The sequence below is a fragment of the Pseudopodoces humilis genome, chromosome 1, assembly GCF_049639895.1.
Source record: "Pseudopodoces humilis isolate 2021_Gansu_Grassland_sample_001 chromosome 1, ASM4963989v1, whole genome shotgun sequence".
NCBI classification, from domain to species: domain Eukaryota; kingdom Metazoa; phylum Chordata; class Aves; order Passeriformes; family Paridae; genus Pseudopodoces; species Pseudopodoces humilis.
In genome coordinates, this window is record NC_142200.1 from 48,372,887 (window position 1) to 48,399,753 (window position 26,867).

General features: G+C 41.4%; 1 protein-coding gene across 2 annotated transcripts; it reads left to right on the plus strand.

Moving 5' to 3' along the window:
* The first annotated feature begins 14,017 nt into the window (after window positions 1-14,017).
* Window positions 14,018-22,254, plus strand: LOC102103352 (myosin regulatory light chain 2, smooth muscle minor isoform-like). 2 transcript variants are annotated; one of them, XM_088054080.1, is made up of 4 exons: window positions 14,018-14,172; window positions 19,034-19,231; window positions 19,426-19,587; window positions 20,684-22,254. In XM_088054080.1, the coding sequence occupies exons 1-4, from the start codon at window positions 14,067-14,069 to the stop codon at window positions 20,854-20,856; spliced, it is 639 nt and encodes a 212-aa protein (XP_087910206.1). In that variant the 5' UTR covers window positions 14,018-14,066; the 3' UTR covers window positions 20,857-22,254. The 2 variants fall into 2 exon arrangements, with proteins under 2 accessions (XP_087910206.1, XP_005517294.2); XM_005517237.3 differs by lacking the exon at window positions 14,018-14,172 and adding an exon at window positions 17,439-17,598.
* Window positions 22,255-26,867: the final 4,613 nt, after the last annotated feature.

Sequence of the window (26,867 nt, forward strand, 5' to 3'; positions counted from 1 at the left end):
TTGATGTCATCGAGGCTCTGTTAAAACCCAGTTGATGCTATAAAATGAGGCATAATGGGCATAATGAGAAAGCCCAGCCTCCTAATGAAAACACTTACTTATGAAGCACATAGGGCACTATTAAGTCAAGGCTGTGCTTACACAGCCTCAACTCTGTCCCTGTGTCTAATTATTTATTTTGGTTTTGTTTGTATTTCTAGTACTTCTCACAATAAAGAGCATGACGACATCATTTTGATGTGGAAGCACATTGACCACCTGCTCCCTCATTCCTGTGCTATTTTTAAAAACTCTCCTCTTGCTTACTTTCCATCTACAAATTTTGAATTCAAAACACCACACTTCATGCTGCTGTTGCTCACTAGTATTTGAGAAAAAAAGGCACAGAAAAAATAACCATGATATTTGGCATGTCTTATGTGGTTACATTTATATATATGTGTGTGTGTGTATAGTTAATATTCTCTGCTCTGCTGAGACTTGCTGCATCCAGCTCTGAGGCCCCAAATATAAGAATGACATGGACACAATGGCTCAAGTACAGAGCAGGGCCACAAAGATGATTAGAGGGCAGGAGCACCTCTCCTATGAAGACAGGCTGAGAAAGCTGGGGTTGTTCAGCCTGGAGAAGGCACTGGGGAGACCTTAGAGCAGCCTTCCAGTACCTAAAGGGGGTCTACAACTTAGCTGCAGAGGAACTTTTTACCAGGGCTTATACTGACAGGACAAGGGGGAATGGCTTTATAGTGAAAGAGGGCAGGTTTAATTTGGGAATTATGGAGAAATTCTTCACTACGAGGGTGGCGAGGCACCAGAACAGGTTGCTCAGAGAAGCAAGCACAGCTTGAACAGAGAAGCTGTGGCTGCCCCATCCCTGGGAGTGTTCAAGACCAGGCTGGATGGGACTTTGAGTAACCTGGTCTAGTGGAAAGCTGTCCCTGCCCACGGCAAGGCTGTTGGAATGAGATGATCTCTAAGATCCCTTCCAGCCCAAGCCATTCCATGATTCTATGGCAGCAACTTAGTTTCTGAGTTAAGTTCTTACATAAGAACTTAAAAGGCTGAGATATGACATAATATGGCAGAAACAAGTGATATAAGGACCATTTTGGTGTGCAAAGTAGAGGCTGTAGCACTGCTGAGTGTACAGCCTGGCCTGTTCTACATAGTTTCTCATCTACAGTATTTTTCATTTGACACTTGATTTAGTCTTTTGAAATGGATGTTGAAAACAAATCGCTGCCCAGTTGACCTAAAAATCATTCTATTAAAAGTCTTTGCACTGTTTCACACCAGCTACTTTGAATCTCTTCCACACTTTGTCACTACTTGATCTCTGCTAAAACTGCACAAAGATTTTCACATGAACTTGTAAATTTGACAGGCATATGTAACAGAAATTTATTCAGAATATGCAAATCAAGAGGGGAAAACATTCTCTCACTCTCTTTTTTCCCTGACTGGTGATGATTACTGTTGCTTTGCATAAATCATAGCAGAGCTCTGGGAGCTGCAGAGATACAAGATTCAAGCTTCCTGTCTGAAGTAATTTGTCAAAAACATCCTGGTGTGCTTTCAAAGGAATTAAGATATTGTATCTCATATCTTCCAATTGTTTTATATTTTAAACATTAGTGTATTTAACTTTTACTTATAACCTTGCATTTTTCATCAGGTCTCATTTTCTTGTGTCACAACTTTTCTATGCAGTACCTGTCATGGCCTTCTCAGCTGAATGTCTTTCTTTACACATTTTAAATTGGATCTCTTCCCATTTGACAGAAAAATTGTTTGTTTAGTTGGGTTTTTTAGCCATGTTATAAATATTTAAAGAAAATTTTTTTTGATTTTTCCCCATAATAAATTATTTTCTTACCATATTGAGAGAAAGACAGGGAGACTGCAAATAAAAGTTAAATTTATTTTAAACAAATAGTCCTTTCTTCAAAGCCATCAAAGATCAGTCTAACAGACAAAGAATTTCATGTGGAATTTTAACAGAAACACATCTGCAATATAATGGTTTGCAAAAGGAAAAACAACTTTTCTTCATGCCTGTGGGTCCTGTTCTTGCAGCCGCTGTCTCTTTTAAAGTATTAAGTAAACGTGAACTGGAAAAACCCTGCTGGAGGGTCTCATAGATCAATAAATGTCAAGCACTGAAAGTAGGCTGAGACAAAAACATCCTCCACATTAAAAAAATGAACCTTGAGAATGTGATTAACTTCCTGTTCTTTTCTGGTTTCCAAGGAAAACCTTCACTAAATGTTTGTGGCAAAACATCCCCATTTTGCTGGCCAGCACGGTAATTTGGTACTGCTCCCTTTACAAACCATAGGAGTCTGGGAGATTTCTCAGTCTGTAACTACCACAGCTGCATGGTACCCATGGAATAAGTATCAGAAGGTTTTGGTTCATCTTTCTTCTCTTCTATATAATGTTTGATCTTGTTATTCCGTATTCTTCTATTCCTTTTTTATCTTTTTCTTCTCCTTTTCTTCTCTTTTCTGAGAGTGTTTTGCTCTTCAAATGACCTTGCTTGACTGTACATAGCACTGATTCCTAAATTTTCTTTACGCCACAGGGAATTATATTTCAAACAATGCAACACCAGCAGAATTTCTAAATCTAGCTGTACTTCAGCTGTGGTTTATAGTCACACTTCTCTCCAATGAGTGTGCATTGTGTGCAGCAGTATAAGACCAATCCTTTAAGCTACTCTTGTTAGCATGTCTGAAGTAAAATAAAAGGGTGGTTATTAATTTTATTGGATTTCATTTATGCACTTGGAACAATTTTCAGTTGCCCAGAAAGTCATTACTGATCTTCAGCAGAAAAAATCCCTCTGAGAAAATGATTAAGCAATTAAGCCTCTGCCTAAGTGAAAGACTTCAGAAATTTGCTATATATTTTCACAGACAGGATTGCTGGTGACAGAGAACAAGTGTCTCATCATTATACTGTCATCACTCTATTTGCCATTATTTCTGTTTAAATAGCCTTTCATTTGTAGAAATTTGCATACTGTTTTACATCTTCATTTTCATACTGCTAGGCCAGCTAACAATTTCTAGTAATTACTATCAACAGACAGTACAGCACATCTAAAAGGCAACCTGGGTCTACAATGAGAATCACAAGAATCACAAAATAATTCAGGTTGGAAGGGACCTAGGTGGTCTCTTGTTGACCCTCCAATTGAAAGCAGGGTCAACTGTGAGACTGTTCACAGCTTTGTAGAGTTGGGGCTTGGAAACTTCTAGCAATGGAGAGTGCACAACCTCCCTGAGCAATCATCTGTGCTAGCCCTTGCCTTGTGTAACTGAGAGACAGGAGTATCATCCTCATCCTCACATATTTGGAGGGCTCTCCTCCAGAATCCTACTTTGATTTTTCATTTGTCTTTTTAAAAAAATGTGACATGTTTGAGGCTGTACAATCTGGTGTTTAAACTCCTCCTGATGCTCCAATGTCCACAGGTTGTCTGTCAGCACTCTGAAAGTTGTGGAAGAGTAACAACAGACCATTTGGAGGTCTGATGACAGATTTGTTTTAAAAATCTTTGAAGTTTAAGCAGTGCAGTTTCAGCTATATTTTACTATTCTCTTTACTGTTTCAGAACTGTTAAATCAAATCCAGCTCTGGAGCCAGTAGCTTATCAATGACACAAAGCAAAACTATTTTGCTCCGTTGCACAAGTGTCCAGTGTCTAACTGTGGTTTGCAAAGCTTTCCTTCAATTCAAGGACTGATTCTTGGCAGTGACAGGCTCTAAAGATTTAAAGGGTATTTTGACATTGCAATCTACTTGCTTAATTTTCCATCTCCCATTCTTATGTCCCTACGTCCTGCTTTTCAAACTTTGCCTTGCCCTGGAAAATGGGGAAAGAGCTCAAGCCAATGGGCTGGCAGCATTGAAGGAATGCAGCTGGTGAAAGCTGCTGAAGAGAACAGGTTTTCCCACAGTCAGTTGTGTGCTGTCACCAAGGAGGAGGCTTTTCCTAAGAAGGCAAATCTTGACATCTGGATGATCTCTGGACATATCTCATGGAAGGGTTAGAGCTTCATCACTGCTAGATTGACATGAGGGCTCACAGAGTTACAAACATTTGATATGATCACAAATATGATGTCCAGAACCATGGTTAAGTCTTTAGCTACATGTCCAGATAAAGGATGTGGGCCTGAGAAGAAGGAAATTATCTTTCCAAAGGTTCTGAAAGAGCTTCATATGATGCTGAAGTGGTTTGAGAAGTTTAATGCTCCACAAGAAAGAAGATGAGCCTCTTCACACTGGGCAGTGACAAGGAAAAGTCACTGATAACACTCATCAATATTAGAGACAGGCAAGCTGTATTTGCCTTATTCAACATTGAAAGCACTGAGCTGGACAGATATTGCACACTGTGAAAATGTGGAGCTGTTGCAAAAACAGGCTTTTTAAAAATTCTATCTGTTCACTCAAATTCCTGAAGAACATTAATTTTCAGAGCACTGCATCTCTGAATTATATGTACAACTAATGGATCATAGCTCAGTATTCTGATTGCAAGCTCAGACTACCTAATCAACCACATGGTTATTTGCATAGATCAGTGAAAACTGCTGAAAGCAATATTGATATTCACAATCTCTAGCAAACATGCTAATGTTTTATTTGTTTTTAGCTTTTCTTTCTAGGTGTCATATACAAGCATAATATTATTTCACTGAAAATAATTTTAAAGTAATGAGCTGAAACCAGCTGTACAATTCACAAAGCTCTCTCATTTCAATCCCTTCTCAGCACAAGTTCTTAACACAAGCTTGTAATAACAAATAGATTTTGCAATTCAAATAATTTTACTTAGGAAAAGCAATTGCCTAGGAAAAACATATCTTGAAAATCCCAAAATAATTCAAGGAAAAAAGACCTGCATATCAGGGTGTTACTGCTCCAGATGTAGTACTCAGGGTATTTAGGAACTGCACTCACTGGGTGAGCTACACATACATTTAATTAACAGATACCTTTTAATTATTGTGGACTTAAAGTCCACGGGAAGCTAAAGGTTCATTCACCATTGTTCCAACTTGGGCAAGCAGATGGAGGGCTGAGAAATCTGAATAGTCTCAAGGAATGGTCTGGCACTGGCACCAGTCTGGGCACAGGAGGGGTTATACTCTGTGATCCCTGGCTCTTCAGTTTGCCCATGGAGGTGCAGGAACAAGGGCATACAACATAAGAACCAAATATGTGCAAGACTGACCAGAGAATATAGTTCTGGAAATGTGTTTCAGACTCCAGTCATCTGAGTCAAATTTCCTAACATTAAAATCCTGCTGCATAATTGCCTTTGTATTTTCTTTTATAATTGGCTCCTACTTTCCCTGTAGTACAACGAATACAGACCTGTTTCCACAGCACATTGGCAAATTATTTGGTATTTAAGGTTTTTCAGTCATGATAATCTTGCTGCAGCATGCCTATGTCTAATTTTGAAAATGGTTTCTCTCAGAGTTTACTCAGTAGAGCAGGTACCACCCCTATGAAGTGCCAGTATTGACTTTGCTGGCTAAGGAAGATGTTGCAACCTAATTCTCTGCAATAACTGGAGAACTAGTGCTCTCAAGCTTTGCTCGGGTTTCTTCTGCTCAACTTGTAAAGGTAGCAGCCACTTGACACCTGCCTGGCATCCAGCATTAATAATTCCACACTTTTGTCACAGAATGTCTTTGGTTCTAGTGTCCTAAAACACAAATAATCCTGTGATTAACATTAGCTGCTCCAGTTCAGGAAGATGCAGTGATACCAGCATCTTGAGTTTTACCTTTCCGTAAGTCTTTAAATTGTTCTGAAAAATGTATTATAAAAACCCTTGCCAACATGTGTTCTTACTAGGTGATCTCACTGTTGCTAGTAGCAAGCTGACAGTGGAGCAGAAAAGTCTCCTTTGCTGAGGAATTTTCTGCTTCTGAGCTGCTTGTAGCCATGGTTCCTCCAGCATCCATCCTCTGTGTGTTGAACTGGGTTAGATGAGTTATTCAGAAAGCTACACACAGAGGTCTGCACTCCTTAGGGGTAGGCACACACAGCACATAATCCTAAAATGCCTGCTAGCATAATGGCAGTACAGTCCCTTTATCACAAGAGGTGCTGCTCTGCACAGCCCATGACACTGCTAAACCCAAAGGATATGATTCCTAACCTTCACCAAGAGAAAAACAGTGCCAGGGAGATAGCCTCTAGAATTATCATCTCTACAGATACACACACTTTGGATTAAAAACATTTCTATAGATAACAGCATAATCTTTGTAGGAATAATTAGAACAGAGATATGGACCCACAACATTTGGAGTTATTAGATAAAGTTAAAAGCATGTGGAGCCTGGAGTTCATGTGATTCACTGTCTCAAAAAGCTGATACCAGCCCAAGGACTAAGTGTGCATAGCAAAATATACGAGGCATATCTTTGTTTACTATTTATAGCCACATGCAAAAACATAGGGGAAGCATTTGTTTACTAGATGGGTCTTATTTTCTATGAGGTGGTCCAAATGGAGATCATCTGATGTCCATTTATCACCTCCTGGCAGTTTTTTGAAGTTTAGCCTCACTTCTGTTGCAAAAAATCCATTTATTTAAACATCACTTTTCCTCATCACTTTTCCTCTGGCCAAAGCCCAAAGAAAATTAAAGTTAGCTACCTGGGAGAGATCAAATTGGATAGTTGAAGCATATTTTCAGATTCTGTCATTTTATGAATTAAAGTTTTAGGATATTTAGCTTGAGGAGGATGAACTTCTTGAGAGCTCCAGATTCCAATGGGATTTTGTGAAAAAGCCTTGTGATTTCCACACCAGGGGGAAATGGCAATAAACTGGGACTAGAAACATATAATTTTTAAATATTTTACTAGTATTTTATTGTACTTTTTTACATACATGGAGAAACAATTTTCATCAAACCAGCCAAATACACCTTGAAACTTTTAACACACGTATTTGTCATTACTTCTGCAAGTCTGAAATGTCATAAATAAATAAAATACACTATGGAAATTTTTTTCAGCTGATATCTAAATTCTCTCATTTTTCTTGTACAAAATAATGTTATCTTATTAAGTGCACCACAGTACTTGACATTTCCTATGAATGAAAAAGTCCAGTGTTTCAGGTTTTGGAGGGGAAGGGTGTGTGCTGTTCCAACACCCATGGTACATAGATAGCTGAATCTTTGGCCAGCGTCTGGGAACATGTTTGAGTACAATCCTGAAAAATGTATTACTGGTTTCCTGAAGAAGGGCTGATTTCCTGCTTACTCATCTGTAAATTCTTACTGTTTCATTAGAGTTCTCCAGAGGCTGTTACACTAGCTGGCAGGGTAAATAGAGGGAATCTGTCCCTTCCTTCTGCTCATGCCAGCAGGGACTCATGACCAAGTGCAGCTGCATAATGACTGCTAGAGGCTTAAAAACAGCTGCTGATCAGCTCCAGAAATTCCTGTGGAGCAGTTAGGGTTTTCTTTTGCTGTTGGGTTGCTCATGAAGAGAGGAAGAAGCCTGGCTGCTGGAAAAAGCTCAAGTGAGCAGCATCTGGCCCTGTTCATGGGCTTTCTGTCTTAGCAAAGGGGGTAACCTTCCAGGAGGGTGCAGGAGCATGGGAAACCAAACCTGCAGCAAGGATGCCAGGGTCCCCTGTTCTCCCCTACAGCAATTCCAGAGAAAGCAGGGAGGGCTGGACAAGCAGGATCTGGTGGGAGGAGGCTGGACAAGGGCTTCAGAAATTCCAGTCAGAAAAGTGAGAGCTTGCCCTTTTCCTTCCTTGATACTGTTACAAGGGGAGGAAAATGGGAAAAAAAGGGATTTTATTACATCTATCAGATATCCCAAGGAAACTTTTCTGGGGTGCAGCCACAGGGGAGCATGATCTGTCAGCAGCTATTCTGATATAAGACACAAGGAGCCTACCTTTAAAATGGCAGTATCTAGAGAGACTGAAAAATGCTTTTTTTTTTTTTTTTTAATTTCCCCTATCATTTGCAATCAGCTACTTTTCATTATTATCACAAAGCTGTGTGTCAGATTACAGTTTTGTATGGAGCATTTGGAAAATGATTTTGCTCCCCCTTATCCCCAGATAAGAAGTTGAGTCAAGTTACACATGCCATTTCACATTACCATCTGGTTTCTGGTCTCAAGGCTGCTTCAATGTGTAAAATGCCCAGAATGTTAATACTTTTCTTTTAAAACTGAGATTTCATTTTAAAAAGCACAAAATCTTTCTCTCTAAAAAAAGATTTTTGAGATGTCTTCCCAGCTCATCAACAGAATAAAGTCATAAATCCTTCCATAGATGGCAAAAGGGAGTCAGAGGAGTACTGGGTGCATGCAAAGCAGTTAGATAATATTCATATAATGGGAGAGGTATATAAATAGGAAAAATTCCAAATACTTGATTTTAAAAGAATTTATGCCTTTCACTGATTTTTGCATGTCCTCAATTACTTTTCCTTTGCTACACAAAGGAGCAAAGGAGCAATGTTCTAAACATTAACATAAAAATGAACATGTTCCTAAGGGATATCCAGGCATACTTGAACCAGGAAGCATGGCTAGAGAAGGAAGGTGTGTCAGAGCTTTGTGAAGCTCAGTTTAATTTCCTGTGTTAATTAACTCATTTTTCCATTGTGATTCGTTTGTTTTTTCACTGCTGTCCTGAGCTCATTTCATCAATTCTCCCCAAAAAGAGCTCATGAACTATGAGTTCTCCACTGCCTTCCAGGTCTGAAGGAAACTCATTCCAAATCTGATTTTCTTTTTTAGCTCTTGACCTACTTTAGAATATTTGTTTTCATATACCTTCCAAGCACTTGTATATTTGATTTAATTCATATTTATTCAAAAATTCCTTCTAAATTCAGTCTAGATCCAGCGGAAGATTTTCAAACCTCACTCAAGTAGTAGGTTAGCTCTGGCTCACCACACACAGAATGTTTCTCTGCTGCAAACAAGGAGATTAATTTTGTTATACAAATGGAAAACATATTTGCTATAGGTGTTGTTGATCACTATTATTGCATTTGTAGCTGTGATTGGAACAAAATGCTTTCCATCCTAGAAAAATAATATTTGAGCTTTCCATAAAATGAACACACTGATTCCCAGCCTGTACCGAAACCAGACAGACTGCTCAGGGTTTCATCACATGTGAAACTGCAAAGTCAGGTTTCATAAAGTTTTAACATCTGTGATACACACAGCTCACAGGAAAGCTTCTGAAGCAACCAGAGCTTGGGGGTACTTCTCTAGTTTCCAATGACTGGGAAAAAGCAATTAACAGCAGTGAAGCAGAAAAAAGAGGGACAGCTATAACAAAGCAGGCCCTCACTTTGTAAAATACCAAACAATTTCCCTTGGTAGAGGCAGGCATTGCTTGCAACTGGCAATGCTCTATGGCCCTCAGCACAGGAAAGCCAAGGACATGCTCTGGTGCAGATCCAGAGGTCCTCAAAAGTGATCTGAGGACTGCAGACCTCCCCTTTGTTCAGCCTGGAGAAGGCTCTGAGGACAGCTTATAGCAGCCTTCCAGTTCCTAGAGGGGGAAGAGGGAGCCGGAGAGGAACTTTTTGCATGGCCATGTGGTGATAGGAAAAGGGGAGATGGCTTCAAACTGAAAGAGGGCAGATAATAGGAAGATAAGAGATAATATTAGGAAGAAAAAAAAAAAACCCAAAGATAATATCAGGAAGGAAAAAAAGATAATATTAGGAAGAAATTCTTTCCTGTAGGGGTGGTGAGGCACCAGAACAGACTGCCCAGAGGATTTGTGGATGCCCCATCCCTGCAAGTGTTCAGGGCCAGGCTGGACACGGGTTTGAGCAACCTGATCTAGTAGGAGGTGTCCCTGCACATGGCAGGAGCCAAGAACTAGACTATTAACTTTAAAGGTGCCTTCCAACCCATATCATCCTATAATTCAGTAATTCTATTCTACTATTTGCGGAGCTCAGAAATGCCCCAAGCGTCACCCCAGAGCACGCAGCACTTGTGGGGTCTTTCCCCTTCCTTCCGCAGCCCAGAGCAGGACTTAGCCCCGCAGCGATCTGATGCCATTTGGCAGCGTGCCCCCTTCTCCTGCGGCGGCAGCCGAGCCGGGCTGTCTCCCGGCTCCTACCCAAATGCGGAGCTCCCCTTGCTGGTGACAGGCGGTACGGGACCGGCTCCCGGCTCCTGAACCCCGAGCCCCGAATCCCGGCTCCCAGCGCTGTGCAGCGACACAAGCGTGTCCAGGTCACGGTGGGAATCCGAAATTGAGGTGAGGGAATCATGCTGTCTCCCCAGAACCTGTAAGCAGGCGGCTTGCGGTGCAAGTAACAGCACCCCTGGCTTCTTAGAGGCACATAGGCACATCACTGAGGTACAGGGACAAATTCCCACCCTAGGAAAGAATGCCTTAAGAACGGCACCACCAGGCCCATGATGTGGCTCCTACTTTCCCCAGCCAGAATGAGCTGGAGTTGCGCTGTTTAATTATTTTGGTAATAATTTCACTTCTTGCAAAAACAAATCATTTGGAAGGCATTAGACGAATTGCTAAATATGACTTACGGTTAGAGTAGGTAAATCATTTATTTGAGTATGGTGCTTTGCTTTTATTCTTTGAATACCCTAGGTCCCACTGTGTGTCTGGGGATTTGTACAAGTATGCAGTTCACTAAAGGATCCTTCTCCAAGTTAAGTGCATCCTCACAGAGGAGACACACTGAAGAAGAGATGCGACATCACGGCTCTTTATACCCACATAGCCAGGATTTTGGCGGCTGCAGACTCTTCTTGGTAAATTGATCTATTTACTTTAGGCTTCTCCTGCCAGCCTGAATTACTTTTTTGTCATTTCCATGGAGGGAAATTGTATTCGATGTATGTGGGAAATAACAACCCACATGCAGAGTAAGGTGTTGAGTTCCTAAGCAGTGTACAGAACACAGCAGTGGAGAGCCTAATAATGACAGAGCATGAAAAGACATGGAAGATGCAAAATGCAGAGATGGCAGAGGCCAGGAGTACCTGGGACAGCTGATCCTTCTCCAGACACATCACCACAGAGCTGGGCAGAATGCCTGCCAGGCAAGAGAGGAGCCTGGTGGCTCCATTAATACTATATTTATTACAGTGAGACTACCCACAAAAACAAAGGCATCACCAACCCAGAACGATTAGCCTAAGTCTGGATATAGTCAAGACTGAGTTCAAAAGCAGCCTTGAAATATTTCTTTCTTTAGGGACCTCTGGCCTCTGAGGAAGAAGCAGGTAAGCCACTTTAAAGCAGATTCTAAAATTACTTAGGTGTGCAAATAATGGAAACTCACAGTACAAAACTTCCAAATCCTGTTGGAAGCAGAATCCAAAACGACCTAACTTATTGACAGTACCTTTACATTCCCAAACCTCATCTTTAGCATTTATGGTGGTCTAGCTCACTTGTGTTTCAGTTTCAATGTCTGTAAAGTAGACTCATGGCACTTTTATACAGTAGAAGGAGGTTTAATGAGAAGAATGCAACAAATGACTCCTGTAATTTTTTGGAACTGGTTAATTATCTTTTTGTGGAAACAGGATTGCTCTTCATGAGCCAATATTACTTCTGTATTTCTTAAAGATTCCTGAAATCTACTGAGTCAGTTTCTCCCTACTTCTCAAAATAAAAGCTTGCTCACCCTTTCCCACTAAGAAATTATTCAGAAAAAAAAAATTGTAAAAGGTTAATCAACTATGGTGATTTAGAGTGCAGGCCAAAGTCCTCTGTGGTTAGTCAATATATTAAGTATTACTCATTATGTTAAATATTAAACCCGACAGCTGCTCATATCCAGGACTCTCCAGACACAGATCCCAAGTATGAAGGATTATTCTGACAGATCTTCCTACATATTCTTTACTGACATTTTAGGCTTTGCTTGTTATTTCCATTTTTCCAATTTCACATAAGCCAAAATATTATTTTAGTATAGGTCATAAAAAAGAACATTGAGTTAGTACTGTACTGATTTTTGAAGGAAAACATTAGAAAATCATTGTCATTGTATTATTTATTTAATTGTTGGATAAAAAATACTTTTAAATAAATAAATATTCTGATTTCTGCTCATATCAAGGCTAACTTGGATAAACAATGCATCCATTTCACCACTGACTCCAGTTGTGGAAGCCATGGACTCGTAAGAAACGTAAGAAACAAAGATGGAAAAAGATGCAGAGCATGCATGGGTTTTGTACGCAGCTGGAGGAGTGACCCATTTCTGGATCATGAGAGGAAAGCCTGTCTCAGCATCCATGTTGGAGCTACTCTGCAACAGAAACTCACATGTTCAGGGTCAGGAGCTGCCTGTTATCACACAACAGGCTCATCCCAAGTAGGCAGCTTGCAGCACCCTACCAGTACCCAGGGAAAGGTGAGAGATGTGACAGCAACCACCACAATTCCCTATAGGTAAAAAATACTGCCAGTAGTAGCAGGGATGGGGAAAACTGCAAGGGGCTTCTTTTACTCTTTACTCTTACTTCTTTTATAACAGGTACTGAGCAGAGGAGGTGTTCCCCCAGAGCTGTGCTCTCTGCCAAGGGAGCCCATGGGAGGGTGCACACCTCCTGGACACTCAGTTATTTCCCTCAAAAAAATCAGAAATACATGTAATCTCTTACTGCTTTCACAGACTATGTGACTTTATATATACAGTTGCAAACTCTGTAAAAATCAAGTAAGTAGAACTACATGCAAAGTTATAAATTAAGCCACATAGGCAGTGGCTGTGATATCTATTTATTAAATGATGCTGTTTGTTTCTTTGAGCTGTGGTCACCATTTTTTGGATGATGTTTATTGGATGAAGAGGATACTCCTCTTCATCTCAGCTTAAAACCAGTATTATTTACTAGGAAAAGGTTCTTCTTCCAGAGGATGGTTGGGAACTGGAACAGGTTCCCCAGGGAAGTGGTCACAGCACCAGCCTGACAGAGTTCAAGGAGTGTTTGGATAATGCTGTCAGGCACAAGGTGCGATCCTTGGGGTATCCTGTGCAGGGCCAGGAGCTGGACTTTCATGACCCCTGCAAGTCCCTTCCAAGTCAGGATATCCTGTGATCATCTGTGAATCTTCCAGACACACTAGCACCTGCTGAGCATGCAGGACAGTGCCATACCACGTGTTGGGCTGTTCAGAGCTGCAAAGTCGATCAAACGACTAGAGCATCTATCTTGGAGGAAAGGCTGAGGCAGTAGGGCCTGTTCAGCCTCGAGGAGAGATGATTGAGAGGGGACCTTTTAAATATAAGTATGTGAAGGGAGGGTTAAGAGAATGGAGCCAGGCTCTTCTCGGTGGTGCCAAGCAGTAAGATGTACAGGAAGTGTCACTGAATACGAGGAAGAACTTCTTTACTGTGTGGATGACCACAGCCAAACAGGGTCTGGAGTCTCCCTCACTGGATGGAGGACATCACCGTCCGGATGCAATCGTGTGCCATGTGCTTGAGCGGAGAGGCTGCACCAGATGACCCACTGCGGTCCCTCCTAACCTGACCCATCCTGCGGCTCCGTGTTACCGGCTCCCCCCTCCCCAGCAGTCACAAGCAGCCGAGAAGGGGACGCGTTGTTCCGGAGGAGTCCCTGGGGCCGGCGGAGCAGGAGGCCAGAGCAGCGCTGGCAGGCGGCAGGGCCGCGCAGCCCCCGCCCCGGGCCGGAGCGGGAGGGGCGGGGCGAGAGGGAGAGGCCCCGCCCACCGGCGCGAGCAGGAAACTCCCGCCGTTGCCTTACAAGGGCAGGCGCGCGACTCCCTCCGCCCCTCGGCCTTGGAATGCGGTGACCACAGCGCGCTGCACCAACGCGTCGCCGGGGGAGGGGGGGAGGACACACACACAGGGTGGAGGGGCTGAGCTCGTGGTTCTGGCCTTCTCCTTCAAGGAAGGCAGAGACTCCAGGAAAAGAAGGCGAAACACGCGGGCCGCTCCGGGTCCTGTCCCAGACACGGCTCGTGTCACCTGACCGCCGAAGCGATGGGCCAAGCCGCTACCTCCCCCTTCTGCGCGGATGGTCTCGCCCACAGCTTCCTTCCTGCCCGGCGGGGCGGCGGCCGCTCCGCTCTCCGGAAGTGTCGCTCCAGCCGCTCCCCGCCGGTGCCGTCTCCCGCCGCCAGGTGAGTCGGGGGGCTCCGCCCGCTGCCGCGGGGCCGGCGGCCGGTGAGGGTGGGGCGGTGCCGGGCCGGGGGTCGCTTGCGGAGCCGGGGTCGCTTGCGGCGTCGCCCGCCGCGGGCGCAGCTCCCCTCGGGCCTCGGCTTTGTGCTGCTGCTCTTGATGGGGATCCGCCCTGCGGGCTGGAGCTGGGGGAGACCCCGGCTCCGGGCCCCGCGACCCCGCCCTGTGAGCCGGGCAGGGCCTGACGACACGGGGACGGTGCCCACGGGGACGAGCTCCTTGAGCATCATTTCAGGAAACCGGTGTTAAAAGATAGTGTTTGTCTCCGTGTCGGAAGGGCTCGGCAGCCTCCCGGCCACATCGAGCCCCTGCGGGTGTTCTATCGCCTTTGTCAGAGCCTGGGAGGAGCAGGGCTGTGAGTTGCTGCGGTCGGAAGAGGTGAGGTAGTGGGACTGGGTCTGTCGCTTCCTGCTCACCATTTGGAGTAACCATAGCCGCACAGGAGACTGCGTGCAGTGGTTCCCCGGCTTTCAGAACCCCAGAATCAATTAGGTTAGAAAAGACCTCCGAGATGATCGAGTCCAGCCTGTCAACCTGTGACCGACCACCATGGGAGCTAGACCATGGCACTGAGTGCCACGCCCTGTCTTCATTTAAACACCTCCAGGGACGGTGACTCCACCACCTCCCTGGGCAGCCCATTCCATTGTCTAATCACCCATTCTGTGAAGAAGTTCTTCCTAATGGCCGACCTAAACCTGGCACAGTTTCAGACTGTCGTCTCATCCTGTTGCTTGTTGACTGGGAGAAGAGGCCGATCCCCATTAGGCTACACTCTACTTTCAGGTGGTTGGAGAGAGCATAAGGTCACTTCTGAGCCTTACTTTCTCTTTTGCAGACAGACTGTGTTGACTCACTGTCGCTGGATTTTGTGGCAAGTGTGACTCCTGTACAAGGGTTTTAGGAAACTTACTAGTGATGAGTGTGTTAAAGTGGCTTTTAAGACTGGGTGGGACAGTGTAGGGTTTGGTTTTTGCTAGCTTGCTTTTATGACGTGTAATCTGTTCTTTATTGAGCCTTGACACAGATCTGCTGGAGAGCACCTTGCTCTTACCTCTTCCTGTTGCCACCCAGATTGTGATGGATGCGTGACTGTATGTGATGCTATAATTGAGTACATGGACAGAATTTGGGATTTAGCTTTAAGGTTGACTTTTGAGTTTGATGTTCTATCTAAGTTCATGTAGAGACTTTCTTGGCTATGCGTTTGGGGATTTATTGTGTGGTAGTTTGGTTTTTTCAGTGATAGATTTTTCAATTATTACAATATAAATAGTTTTGAAACATGGGAGTGTTTTCTAAAGTATAACTTTTGATCACTGCTTCTGAACAGGTGCAGCTTGCGCCACAGTGAGTGGGCTGTAAATTTTCACAGCTTATGGCTTGGCTCAGAATTTTTAGTTGCTTGGGGTTTTTTTCTCCAAGGGTTTATCACTTTCCCAGAGGAAAGGACCACAGGATGACTGTGTTTCTGTGGTCTGATACCCACTGTCACTTAACAAATGACAATACGGGCAGCACAGTGCTGCTACTACCTATTTATTATTTTTTTAATATGTGAAAATCTTCCTAAAGAAAGATGACATTTTCAGAAATACCTTATGATGTGTCTCACAGGTAGGTAAGGTTTTACATTTGAAGTTTCTTGGACAGCTTCCAAAACAGGACCCAGACCATTCAGTGCAGCATAATATTAAACAACAGGGACTAAACCTGCATGTCATGACTTGCACTATCTAATGTGAAGTATTCCCACTTTTTATCTACTGAAATTCTACTTGCAGCCTATACTAACCCTATTTCAGTTACAAAAGCATTTGATTAGGTGTGGGTGTTTTTGTTGGATAACAAGAAGTGCAAACAGTTTTGGAACTTTTAAATGATAAATTGATCTCTTTGGCTAACTGGATTGATGACTTTGGTTTTCTGAACATATTCCAAAATGTACCACCCTCTTTCTCACAGAGATTCCTGGAGCTGAGTCCAGTGTTTCAGGCATAGCTGCACCAAACCTGTGCTGAAGGGCACTGCAGTCCTGTGAGATCTGATGTTTCTCTGTAGCTAGGCTGACAGCTCTTTTGGACTGGAGGAGTTCTCAAGCCTGGTTCAGAGAAACTTAGAAAATAGTAATGCAAGCATTGGCACTTCCTAAATTTTTTCAGGTAAAATGTACTCTGATAGGTCATCTTCTCAACAGAATTAAAAAGAATGTGCTGACTGTCTGCTTTTTTTACCTCCTCTTGCTTAGGATTGAATTGTAGGTGAGGGAATTACAGGTAGTAACTTGCTGAGAACACTGTCTTTGCAGCACTTTTCACTGATCCTAAAATTACAAGCCAGACACAGGTGATAAAAAGGGATTACCTTTATAAGGATCCTTATGGTGCACAACATGCTGGATTAAAAAAGCACTGAAGATGCATACTGTAACAAATGCATACAATTTTATATGTTCAGCAAATTAGCATAACTGACAAGAATCTCCAATTAGAGACATAGGTGATGAGGTAATTCCCCCCCTGGTTCTACCCTTTTCTGAGCCCCTTCACCTTTAGATAGGAACTAAACTTTGTTTATGAAAAAGTTGGGAAGCCGTTTTGATCTGGGTTCCCAAAGAATCTAACCTTGGATCCCCAGGCCTAGGAGCTTCTAGGGAATGTATTTTGTCTTTCTAATAGAGTAGGTAAAATGCTAGCTATGAATACAATAATAGACTACAGAGCTGCAAATATATAAAGAACATGGAGATATATAGAAGTAAAAAGGCAAAAATCAATTTGGTCAGTATCAGCATGTGCAGAGTAAACTTTTTTGTTTATATTGAATGAGCCATATCCTGAAAATTGCATTATTTCAGAGAGGAGTTATTAGAAGATAGTGTTTGAGTAGTTTTGGAACTTCTAATCAATAATCCAGAGTTAAATGAGAGCTTGCCTGAGGGTTTTTACAGCAGTAAGAAAACCACCAAAGTTATGCACAACCCTTGGCTGCAGCTTGAAAGCAAACTACCTTTGTTGTCAGCTGTCTACATAAATATCTCTAAGTCAGGAGTTCACATTTATTTGTTGCAGTGTTGTGGAGGCCAGACATCTCGGTTAGCTCGTGGTTAGTGAGTGCAATGAAGAGAACGTCTGCGTTGTTGAGCGATGCGCAGTTGCATTTCACGGGCTATTTTTAGTTCAGGACATAATGGTTTGTTTTGTACGTCAGAAGAACGTTGTAGATGCACGTAGGATTTAAAAGTGTGGAATTAGCAGGGGAAATCAGTAGCTGTCTGTGTGGACAGACTGAGAAGGACGTAACCATGGAATTTCCTTTTATGATCCAGATGCTTGGTACACCCTGTCAGGTATCTAATACAAAGCAAGGTAAAATGTCTTTCCTTTTAGTTAAAAAAAAACCCAAAAATGACTGCTTTTTGCCTGCATATTGGGTTGCTTGTCTAAGGGAGTTACTTTGCGTAATTTTACTCCCTTTTTTTTTTAAGCATGAATCCCAGTTAGTGACTTCAGTCTTGTTTTTCAGGGGTTTAACAGAAAATATTCTGTCTTTGAGCAAACTATCTCAGAAAGAGTTAGAACTGTGCTATGACTCTGATTAGCATTGCATTTCTGACCAGATAATTTGTTTCTAAGTTATAAAATTAATACTTAGTGTAAATTTCAGAATATAAGCTTAAATCTTTCTTCTTTCAGCAAACACTTGCTATAGATGCTTTCTGTAAAATTCAGAGTCAAGGATGGAAGGAATCTCATTTGCATAGCACTTCATTTGAGTATTATGAAGGATTATGGCAGTATGAATTACACTGTAGTTTTAGCTAATGCAAGCAGAGATTATGAGACTTTTGGAAACAGCATTAAAAAGGGTCTAACTTCTGATCCAAAAGCAGTCTTGGGGGCTTTGTGTTTGCCTTTCAGTGAATGACTCAGCTTTTCGAGTTTGTGCTGTCATACATTTAATTGGAACACTACATGTATCTTCCCAGATAAAGAGATATAGTTAATTTAAAAGCTTCATTTCTACCCTGAATCTATTAGTGTTATAATATATAATAATCTACCATTTATTTCTTCATTTGACAGCTTCAAGGGAAACAATGACATTGGTATACCTGTGATACTTGAAAATTTATAAAAATACATAAATATTTCTAAGGATTGGTTGTTTAAAATAAATGGTCTCCACATTTTTGAAGCTATTATGCCTTTAATTAAATTTTAAAAGAGTATGCTGACATTTGCATGTGTTGTGTAGTAGTAGTTGCACTGTGTAAGGGAATAGCACTGTAGAGCTTTTGAACTAAGTCGGTGCTCTCTCTCTCTTAACAGCAGGTAGTCTAACAAAATGCTATTCAGAGCCTAAAATACATTTTTTCCCCTCCAAAATGTTAGTTTAGCATACTGTCTGATCTATTTAACTACTGTGATAGTTTAGCAGCACATATCCTTCAATGTCAACAGTGCCTCCCAATTCCCAAATATGTAGTCATCTTAATTTGTGGAAGATGCAGGTGGAGTATTGAATCAGCAATGCAAGCACTGTGTGAGTTTAATTTCAAGAGCTATGATTTGATTTGGGTTTTTTGATGTAGCCTGCTATTGGCCTGCAGTGCTGGTCCCTGAATCCTCCAAGGCTTTATGCTTGAATAGGAAGTGAAGTCTGAAAGAAAATGGAGCAGGAGATACGGAAAAAATGCGTACTTTGGGGTATATGCCAATAACATGAAACTACCCATACTACCCATACACTTGCAGTGTGATTTGATAAGGCTAAATCTTGGATATGTTTCTGTCTCCTTAGAACCAACAGCCACCATGTCTAGCAAAAGGGCAAAGACAAAGACCACCAAGAAGCGCCCTCAGCGCGCCACTTCCAATGTATTTGCGATGTTTGATCAGTCGCAGATCCAGGAATTCAAGGAGGCCTTCAACATGATCGACCAGAACAGGGATGGCTTCATTGACAAAGAGGACTTGCACGACATGCTCGCCTCCCTTGGTATTGTGCCTTTGCTGTTTGTGCTTGCCAGGCAAATTTGTGCTGCAAAATTCAAAATGCTGAGAGTTTGGGATATGGGAGGTGTGGTGTCTCATTGTTACACTCCGTTTGTTTTAACACCCAGTTTGTATTGACCTTACTATTTCAGTAATTTAGTTTTCAGCTAAGCCAAGTATGAATTCCTTTATTTGTAGGAAAGAATCCAACAGATGAATACCTGGATGCCATGATGAATGAGGCTCCGGGCCCCATCAACTTCACGATGTTTCTCACCATGTTTGGTGAGAAGTTAAATGGCACCGACCCGGAGGATGTAATCAGGAATGCTTTTGCTTGCTTTGATGAAGAAGCAACAGGTACGTGGGTGAAGCAACAGTGTACATGTATTACTTCTTCTTCTATTTTATTTATAATATTTTAAAAATATTTTTATTTTTGAAATTTTTTATTGTTACTTCTGTAACAATAAATACTTGTGTTCCCACAAGCAGTGAGAGTTCATTTTTTTAACTTTGAAAATTTTAATTTCTGCGAACTGAAAATCATGGCTGTATCCTCATGTGCTAAATTTGCCTTTTTAGTCTCTGTAGAAATTTAAAATTTCTGGCAGTTTGTTCTGTTGTTCAAGACAGGAGAAAGTATAAAAGATGTTGATCGGAAACCAGGGTCTTAATTAATTTCTTACTTAAAATTCACCTTTGGGGCCGCTTTTATGGGGGGAATCATTGTATTCAAAGCTGCTGTGCTTTTATGAAGAACTTGTTTTCTGTCAGCAATTTTTATCCACCTTCCCTCTGTTAAACTGCACTAAAAGGAGAAGAAAATGAATGCAAGGAAATTCTTGTGTAACTCACAGGAGTGATGATGGAGGCAATCATAAATTATACAAGCCTACTTTTTTAATAAACCATTCCAAAAATTTATTCTTTGCAACCAGTCTGGTAAATCTGAGTTTTACCACCAATTTAAGGTCAATATGAAATGTTGTAAACTTTCCCATGTTTCATGCACTTGTTGAATGTTAATAGTCAAGTTCCATGCCTTTTTTTTTTTGTGATTTTTCAATAGGAATGCTCAAGGTAAACTGATCTGCTTTGTTATTTTCAAAATACTGAGTTGTTAGGTTCTTGGTACTTTTGGGAGTGTAGCCCTGCTGTTGAGAAGGATGTCCAATATGAATACTGATAATTTTTTGTATTCTTTGGACCACCACTGGCAAAGCATATAATGGTCTTTATTTGAAGTAGTGGGACCTTTCAAACTAAATGCCCAATTTGATTGAATCCTTGTAGTTATTTGGCAATTTTATTTGGCTTTAATTACACTGTTTTAATTTGGCAGACAAAGACTGTAGGTATCTTTAATTGAGGGAAAGAACTCAAAGAAAGAAATGATCACCCATGTATTAGCAGATAAATGTAAAAACTCCTGTCCTCCTACACTGTGCTCCAGGGTTCATCCAAGAAGACTACCTGCGGGAGCTGCTGACCACCATGGGAGACAGGTTCACGGATGAAGAGGTGGATGAGCTTTACAGAGAGGCCCCCATCGACAAAAAGGGCAATTTCAACTACATCGAATTCACGCGCATCCTGAAACATGGAGCAAAAGACAAGGATGACTGAGCAAATCCCTGGATACCTGCCGATTATCTCTACATTTATGTTTATTTTTAACCGTTTCTTCCTGATAGAACTTGTTGCATGCATTTACCTTCAAAGCTTTTTGTCTTTTTTCAATATATTTATCTATTCCAGGCCATTTAGGCACATTTGCACCTGTAATCAGACTGGAAGTGGGGAAAATATTTTGAGGAAAAGGCTACAGGACAAACATTCCCTGGAGTTTGATAGTCCAGGAAAATAATCTCAATGTTTCTGGTTTAGCTGGATTTTTACATTTTTGTAATAAATGCCATTTTGAAATAAAGATTGCTATATAGATAAAATACCTCAAAATCTTTTGTGAAGAATGACATTTCTATTATGCATTTACAAATGCAGGTGTGTTCATTGTATTTTTCTTGCAGTTGAAAGTCAAGCTAGAAAACTCATTTTCATAGTGTTTTGTTCAGTGTCACAGGGTTCTGAAATGCTCCTAGTAGCATCTGCTGGCATCTTTGAAAATGTAGCTGCAGAAGTCTTTGATCTCAGGTTTTTGAAGTGGGATCTGACTACTGTGTAAGTAGTTTACCAAAGAAATGGTTAGGGAGGACTATTACAATTGCCTCATGGCCAGCAGAGAACATCTAATTCTTAAGCAGTTACTATACCCAGCTTTTGCTTCCTTTTAATACTGATGGGTTTTCTAGCAGTACTTTCATGTCAAAGTGTGCATTCTTCTTTGCTAAGTAAGATGGAATTAGGCATATTTTTTCCCTCCTGCTGAAGGAAGCTTGTGCAAAGGAATCTGTGTTGGCACTAATTAACAGCAGTACATGGCCAGAAAACTTACATAAAGCTTTATTTTTCTACAGCTAATTCATTTGAGAATGTGAGCCAAGTCATTCTGACAATTAACCTGGTAAAACCCTATAGGTGCTGAAGTTGCTCTCACTTTTTAATCTATCATACATATTCCTCAGTTATATTGGTAAGATGGCTTTTAACCAAGCACAGTCAGTCATTCTGAACTGTGCCTCCTCTTGGCTACTCCAAGTTAGAAAGCAGGAGGAGAATTTATTCTGCCTATGTATTTATCTATTAAAATAATGACCTCTTATCCAGAAAGCTTGCCCTCAGCTATCTCACACAAATTAAGACCCCAAGGAGTAGGAATATAGCACAAAGGACTGTAAAGGCTCTGACAGCTTATCCTGTAAGGGTTTGCCTTATTTCATGTGTGATACCATTACTTAATCTTGCTTGTGGTCCTATATGCAACTCCAGAAGATATTCTGCCTGCAGCTTTGTAAATAACTTGACAAAGTATACTCACTTGGCATACTTGGACTATTTTTTTATTTTTTATTCCAGGGTGATTTTTTCCACTTACGGGCTTAATTAAAATTGAGTTTTCAACCATTCTTTTTCCAGTTTTGTGTTTTATCTGCTAACAAACTTAGCCTCAGTTTTTCTACTACCCACATTATGTTCTACACTTCTTCAGGTTGCCAGAGCTGCTCCTTTTTTTTGAAAGTTTTCTTTTTACCTATCTTGGTGCTCTTCAGTACTGGCTGCTGAGTTATTTCTCCATGTGACACCTGCAAGGTTCTAGGAAGTAGTTTACATGTATGCATGGAAGTTTTCACCAGCAGCGCCCATGTGACAAAGACAAGTGTGGATGAAGATTTAGGAAACTCTTGTTGAAATGTTGCTATGTAACATTAGGCTGGAGGACACATTATGCTGTCACTTCTTTAGACTGATTTTGTCACCTCTGTGCAATTCAGTACTGTGTGCATACATGCAAGCTCGAAGGACAGATGTAAGACACTGATTATTTTTTCCTTTTGATTCAGAGAGCAGTTTACTTTTGTTAGGATCTGGATCCCTAAACCCCTCTTTTCCTGATCCTCTTTTCTCTGTAAATGTTAGATATGTTACACTGACTAAGCGGCAGGTGTGCCAGCTGAATTTTTGTTGCTGGAAGTAGTGATTTTAAAATCTTAAATATGAGCTACATAAAAGAGAACCAGGTATCCATCCTCCTTGAGAGGAAATTGTCCACTTCAAAAACATTCTATACTGCTGCTCTTGCTTTCTGAACAGCCAGCTGAAATGCAGAGTGTAAATGTTTTGTTCCTTGTCAGTCTTGGATGCTCCCTCTGAGTAAAGGGTGAGACAGAATTGTACTGATGTAAAGATACCTACTCAGGAAGATGTGTTACTGAGAAAGAATATCCAAGGATGTGTGAGTGCAATGACAACCTTCCAAATTCCAATTTCCCTGTTGTTTTGGTTTGTTTTTTTTTCATTGTAGGAGACCAGTTAACCTGCAAGTGGGCACAAACCCCTTAACTGCTGAGAGGCTACAAAGGCCAACAGCCCCAGCCAAGAGACCATATAAGAGCATCAGATGCGTTTTGTAGCTAGGCAGGGAGGAATGTGACAGCTGAGGTTGTGTGCAAAGGGCTGTGGGGATGTGTCATCAATAATTCACTTCCAAAAATAACTTTGGTCACTGAACAGCTTAAAATTCTGATGACTTAGCCTTAGCATTTTGCAGCCAAAATCTTGGAACCTAATATTTTCTCCCTTGGGGTTCGTATAATAACAGTCTCCAAGCTCCACACCAGATTAAGGCTTATGATGAAAAACTGTTTTCATAGGCTCATGCACACATTTAATAGTCTTATATCTACAGTGATCTATAATGCCCCGTGAAGCACTACTGAAAAGCAGTGATTTATTTTACATGACCTACTTACCCTGTTCTAAGGCTATAAATGCAGAGGTCAAATGAAGCCAAACGACCTACTGAGGCTGCACAAGAAACCTCCAAAGAGGACAATGTGTCAAGTGCTGCCAGGGGATGTTTGCCTGCTACCTTTTCTTCCCCACTCCGATGCTGGAGATAAAGGTAATGCACATTTTACACTTGTTTCTGCTCTTTATTTAAGCAAATAAACCCATCCTTAAGGCACAGTGATCAGATGACTGAAGCATTTGACAACATGAAGGCAACTTGTTGCACTAACTCAGCAACTACGGGATGTCACAGAGGTGCTGTCCCTACCCTCCAGAGCGAGGATCCGTTTCACCGCTGACCTAAGGACTATCTTTGGATCGCTTGTTTCTAGGATCGCTGTCGTATCTGGAGAAATGCATGCAGCACAGCGGCCCCATCCTGGCACAGGGCATCAGTGACAGCATGCCTTTGTGTCCTGACACCTGCGTTCGATCCAAAAGCTGGAAAGTATCTGGAATCTCGTCATCACGTCTTTCTCGTGCTCTTTGCTGGTCTGAAGTGTTACTAACCTATTATTTGGGATGTTCCTGGGGAAGTTCAAACAACAACAAATGCAAAAATATTCCAACAATGTAAATCCAAATAACGGGTGAGTAACAATCAAAGCATAGTCAGGAACATTTTAGATATCAGCAGTTAATCCTCCCTTGGTATTGCTTACGCACCCATGCTCCTATTTTGGCTTCTTACTTAATTTTTCAAAACCCTACTGTCATTTTTAGATAACTGTCTCCTTTGGAAAAATGATTCATGACTACATTAACTCAGAAGCAGTATTGCAGAAACTAGGAACAATACAAAAGGAAAAAAACCTCAGTAAATGCCCCTTAAAATGCAGCTTAAAATTAAGTTATCATGAAATACTGGAAAGTAATAGGGGGGGGGGGGAACCCCTCCACATGGCTTTGTTTTGTTTTGGTTTTCTTTTTGTGCTCTGAGCAGCAACTCCACAGAGATCAGTGTTTTCCCAAACTTCTGATATACTAGATAGAAAACGTCCCATCTTAAGAAAAAAAAAAGAAAAAGATGGCAGCACATGGCTGCTTTTCCTACTTTTCTCTGCAGCCCATGGGTAAAAACACTGCCAAGGAATATTTTCAGACCAGAAGTGTGCTATTCCCTAGAGACCATACATAATAGGCCCTGCCTGCCTAATCACAAGGATTTAAGGGGTGAGGCAGTTTGCATCAATGTAATAAATCTGAGGGAAGATGTTTATGTGTTTCTCAGCAGCACTCAACAGGAGAGCAAGGAAATCGAACTGGTCTCCTCGAAAATCCCCTGCTTGCTGCATACAGACTCTTCTGCCATGCAGCTGTGATTCAGTCCCTTGGTAAAGCAGCCTTGCACTTTGATAAAGCTTGAAAGTCAGTTACAAATACTACAGGATTAGGCAGGTCGAGACTGACTTCGCTGCTGCCATCATCTGCTCCTTTAGGCACCCGTATTAGTCATTTTACTGTTCTTGTAAATTGCTTAGTTTTGTGAGGTTTATTTAATCCTTAATCCTCACTTTGACTATTTTAGGGTATCACTGAGTACAACCTCAATAAATATTGAACTTGGCTTTGGGCTGTTTTTTAATTACGAATAGTCCTTGCAAGTTAAAAGACAGCATTTCACAATAATTTCCAGCCTGTGCCAAGCATATTCAAGTGAGTGGGTGTAAACTGAGGCTTGTAAGACCTGTCTTAGTATGTGCTAAAATAGAGCTGGCATCAGACACGAGTTACTTGAATCTTGACTTAGCCTTGTATCTAACAGGCACTGAGATTTTTCCCTCTTTTCAGTGCTTCCTTAATTGTGAGCTAACCATCCCTAATGCAAAAGGTAGTGGCAAGATATTCCCACCCCATAAGAAGTTGATTTGGAAATTGCTCCACCAGCCAACAAAACTTGCAGAGGCATCAGCTGATAAGAAAACTGATAACAGCTTACTTCTCATGTGAAGCACCTGACTAAATATGCTGCTGCTTGTTTTCTGGGTATGTTTTAGAACACTATTTTAGACCTATGGCCAAGCATTTCATTTTCTTCCATATTTGTTCATACACATTGTCAGACAGATACAAACTCTAACACACCAGGAGAGAGCACATACGTACATCCTTAGGTTTAGCAGAATTAATTACATTTGTTTGAAAGATTGGGGACCTTCAGCTCTCCTTGCAAAGAATACCTATCAATGCTTATTTTTGCATTTCAGTTCTCCACTTTATGGAATCACAGCGTCTGGCAATACTCTTGATTAAAACTAGTGCAAGAGGAGCTGAAAACCCCACAAAGACTTGGCTAGAATTGTTGCAACTTACCAGCTAGGCTAAAAAACAAGGGATGCACATACAGCACAAGAGGCAGAACAGTGACTTTGATCATAGAGAGCAGGGAACAAAAACTCAGCAGAAATCAACAGCCCAAAGATGTACTTTTCAACGTTTAGTTGGGGTTTTTAATTTGTGTTCTTTACGTATAAAGGACTTAGGATCTGGGAATGCAAGGAGTACCATGTCTGCTGAGTAATGTCCCTCCATACTCTGTCAAACACATCAGTGCCCATTCATATAGTCACTGAGATGCAGTTTTATATAAATATATTGAAGTTTTTTTTCTCCTGTTTATATTTCATAGACTGACTGCATTTTATTTACATTCCATTAAATATCTCTGCTTTATCTTTCAACCTGCTATATCATTGTCATACAATGCTCTAGAGAACTCATATTCTTGCCTCTTCCTCAGCCATGTTCACCGGAAGTTACTAGAAAGTCAAAACTGTGCTATTTTTAATTTTCAGTATAGAGAAAGAATATGTGTTTCTTCTATAGACTCCACTACATTCTCTGAGAGCCTTTATTTTTCATGCTTCAGCATTTACTGTGTGGCAAGGGACCACCTGGGAAAGCAGTAGCCATTTTTATTCATGAGGTCATTGAATGAAAACAGGGAATAACCTGCAGTCTGTGGCCCTCCAAGAGACTCAAGTGGAGACACATGTTCAGAATCCCTTCAGGACTCCTTAAATATTTTCCCCTTGGATCACAGCACTGGAGTTCTTTTTGGAGAAATTCCAGAAAACTTTGTGGTGCACTCAGTATCTCAAAAAGACTGACTGTCACCCTGAGTGATACTGCACTGCACTTGGTACAGCTAGACAGAGACAACAGTTGCCAGCTAGAATCAGGGACGAAGGGATAGAAAGGTAGAGGGATGAGCCAAAATACCAGGT

Bases quoted from the DNA above. Each gene is read 5' to 3' on its own strand.
- LOC102103352 (XM_005517237.3), top strand. From the start codon at position 17,454: ATGCACGTAGGATTTAAAAGTGTGGAATTAGCAGGGGAAATCAGTAGC. The intron at 17,599-19,033 runs GTAAAATGTCTT...CTGTCTCCTTAG, and splicing joins GGTATCTAATACAAAGCAAG to AACCAACAGCCACCATGTCT. The intron at 19,588-20,683 runs GTACGTGGGTGA...ACTGTGCTCCAG, and splicing joins CTTTGATGAAGAAGCAACAG to GGTTCATCCAAGAAGACTAC.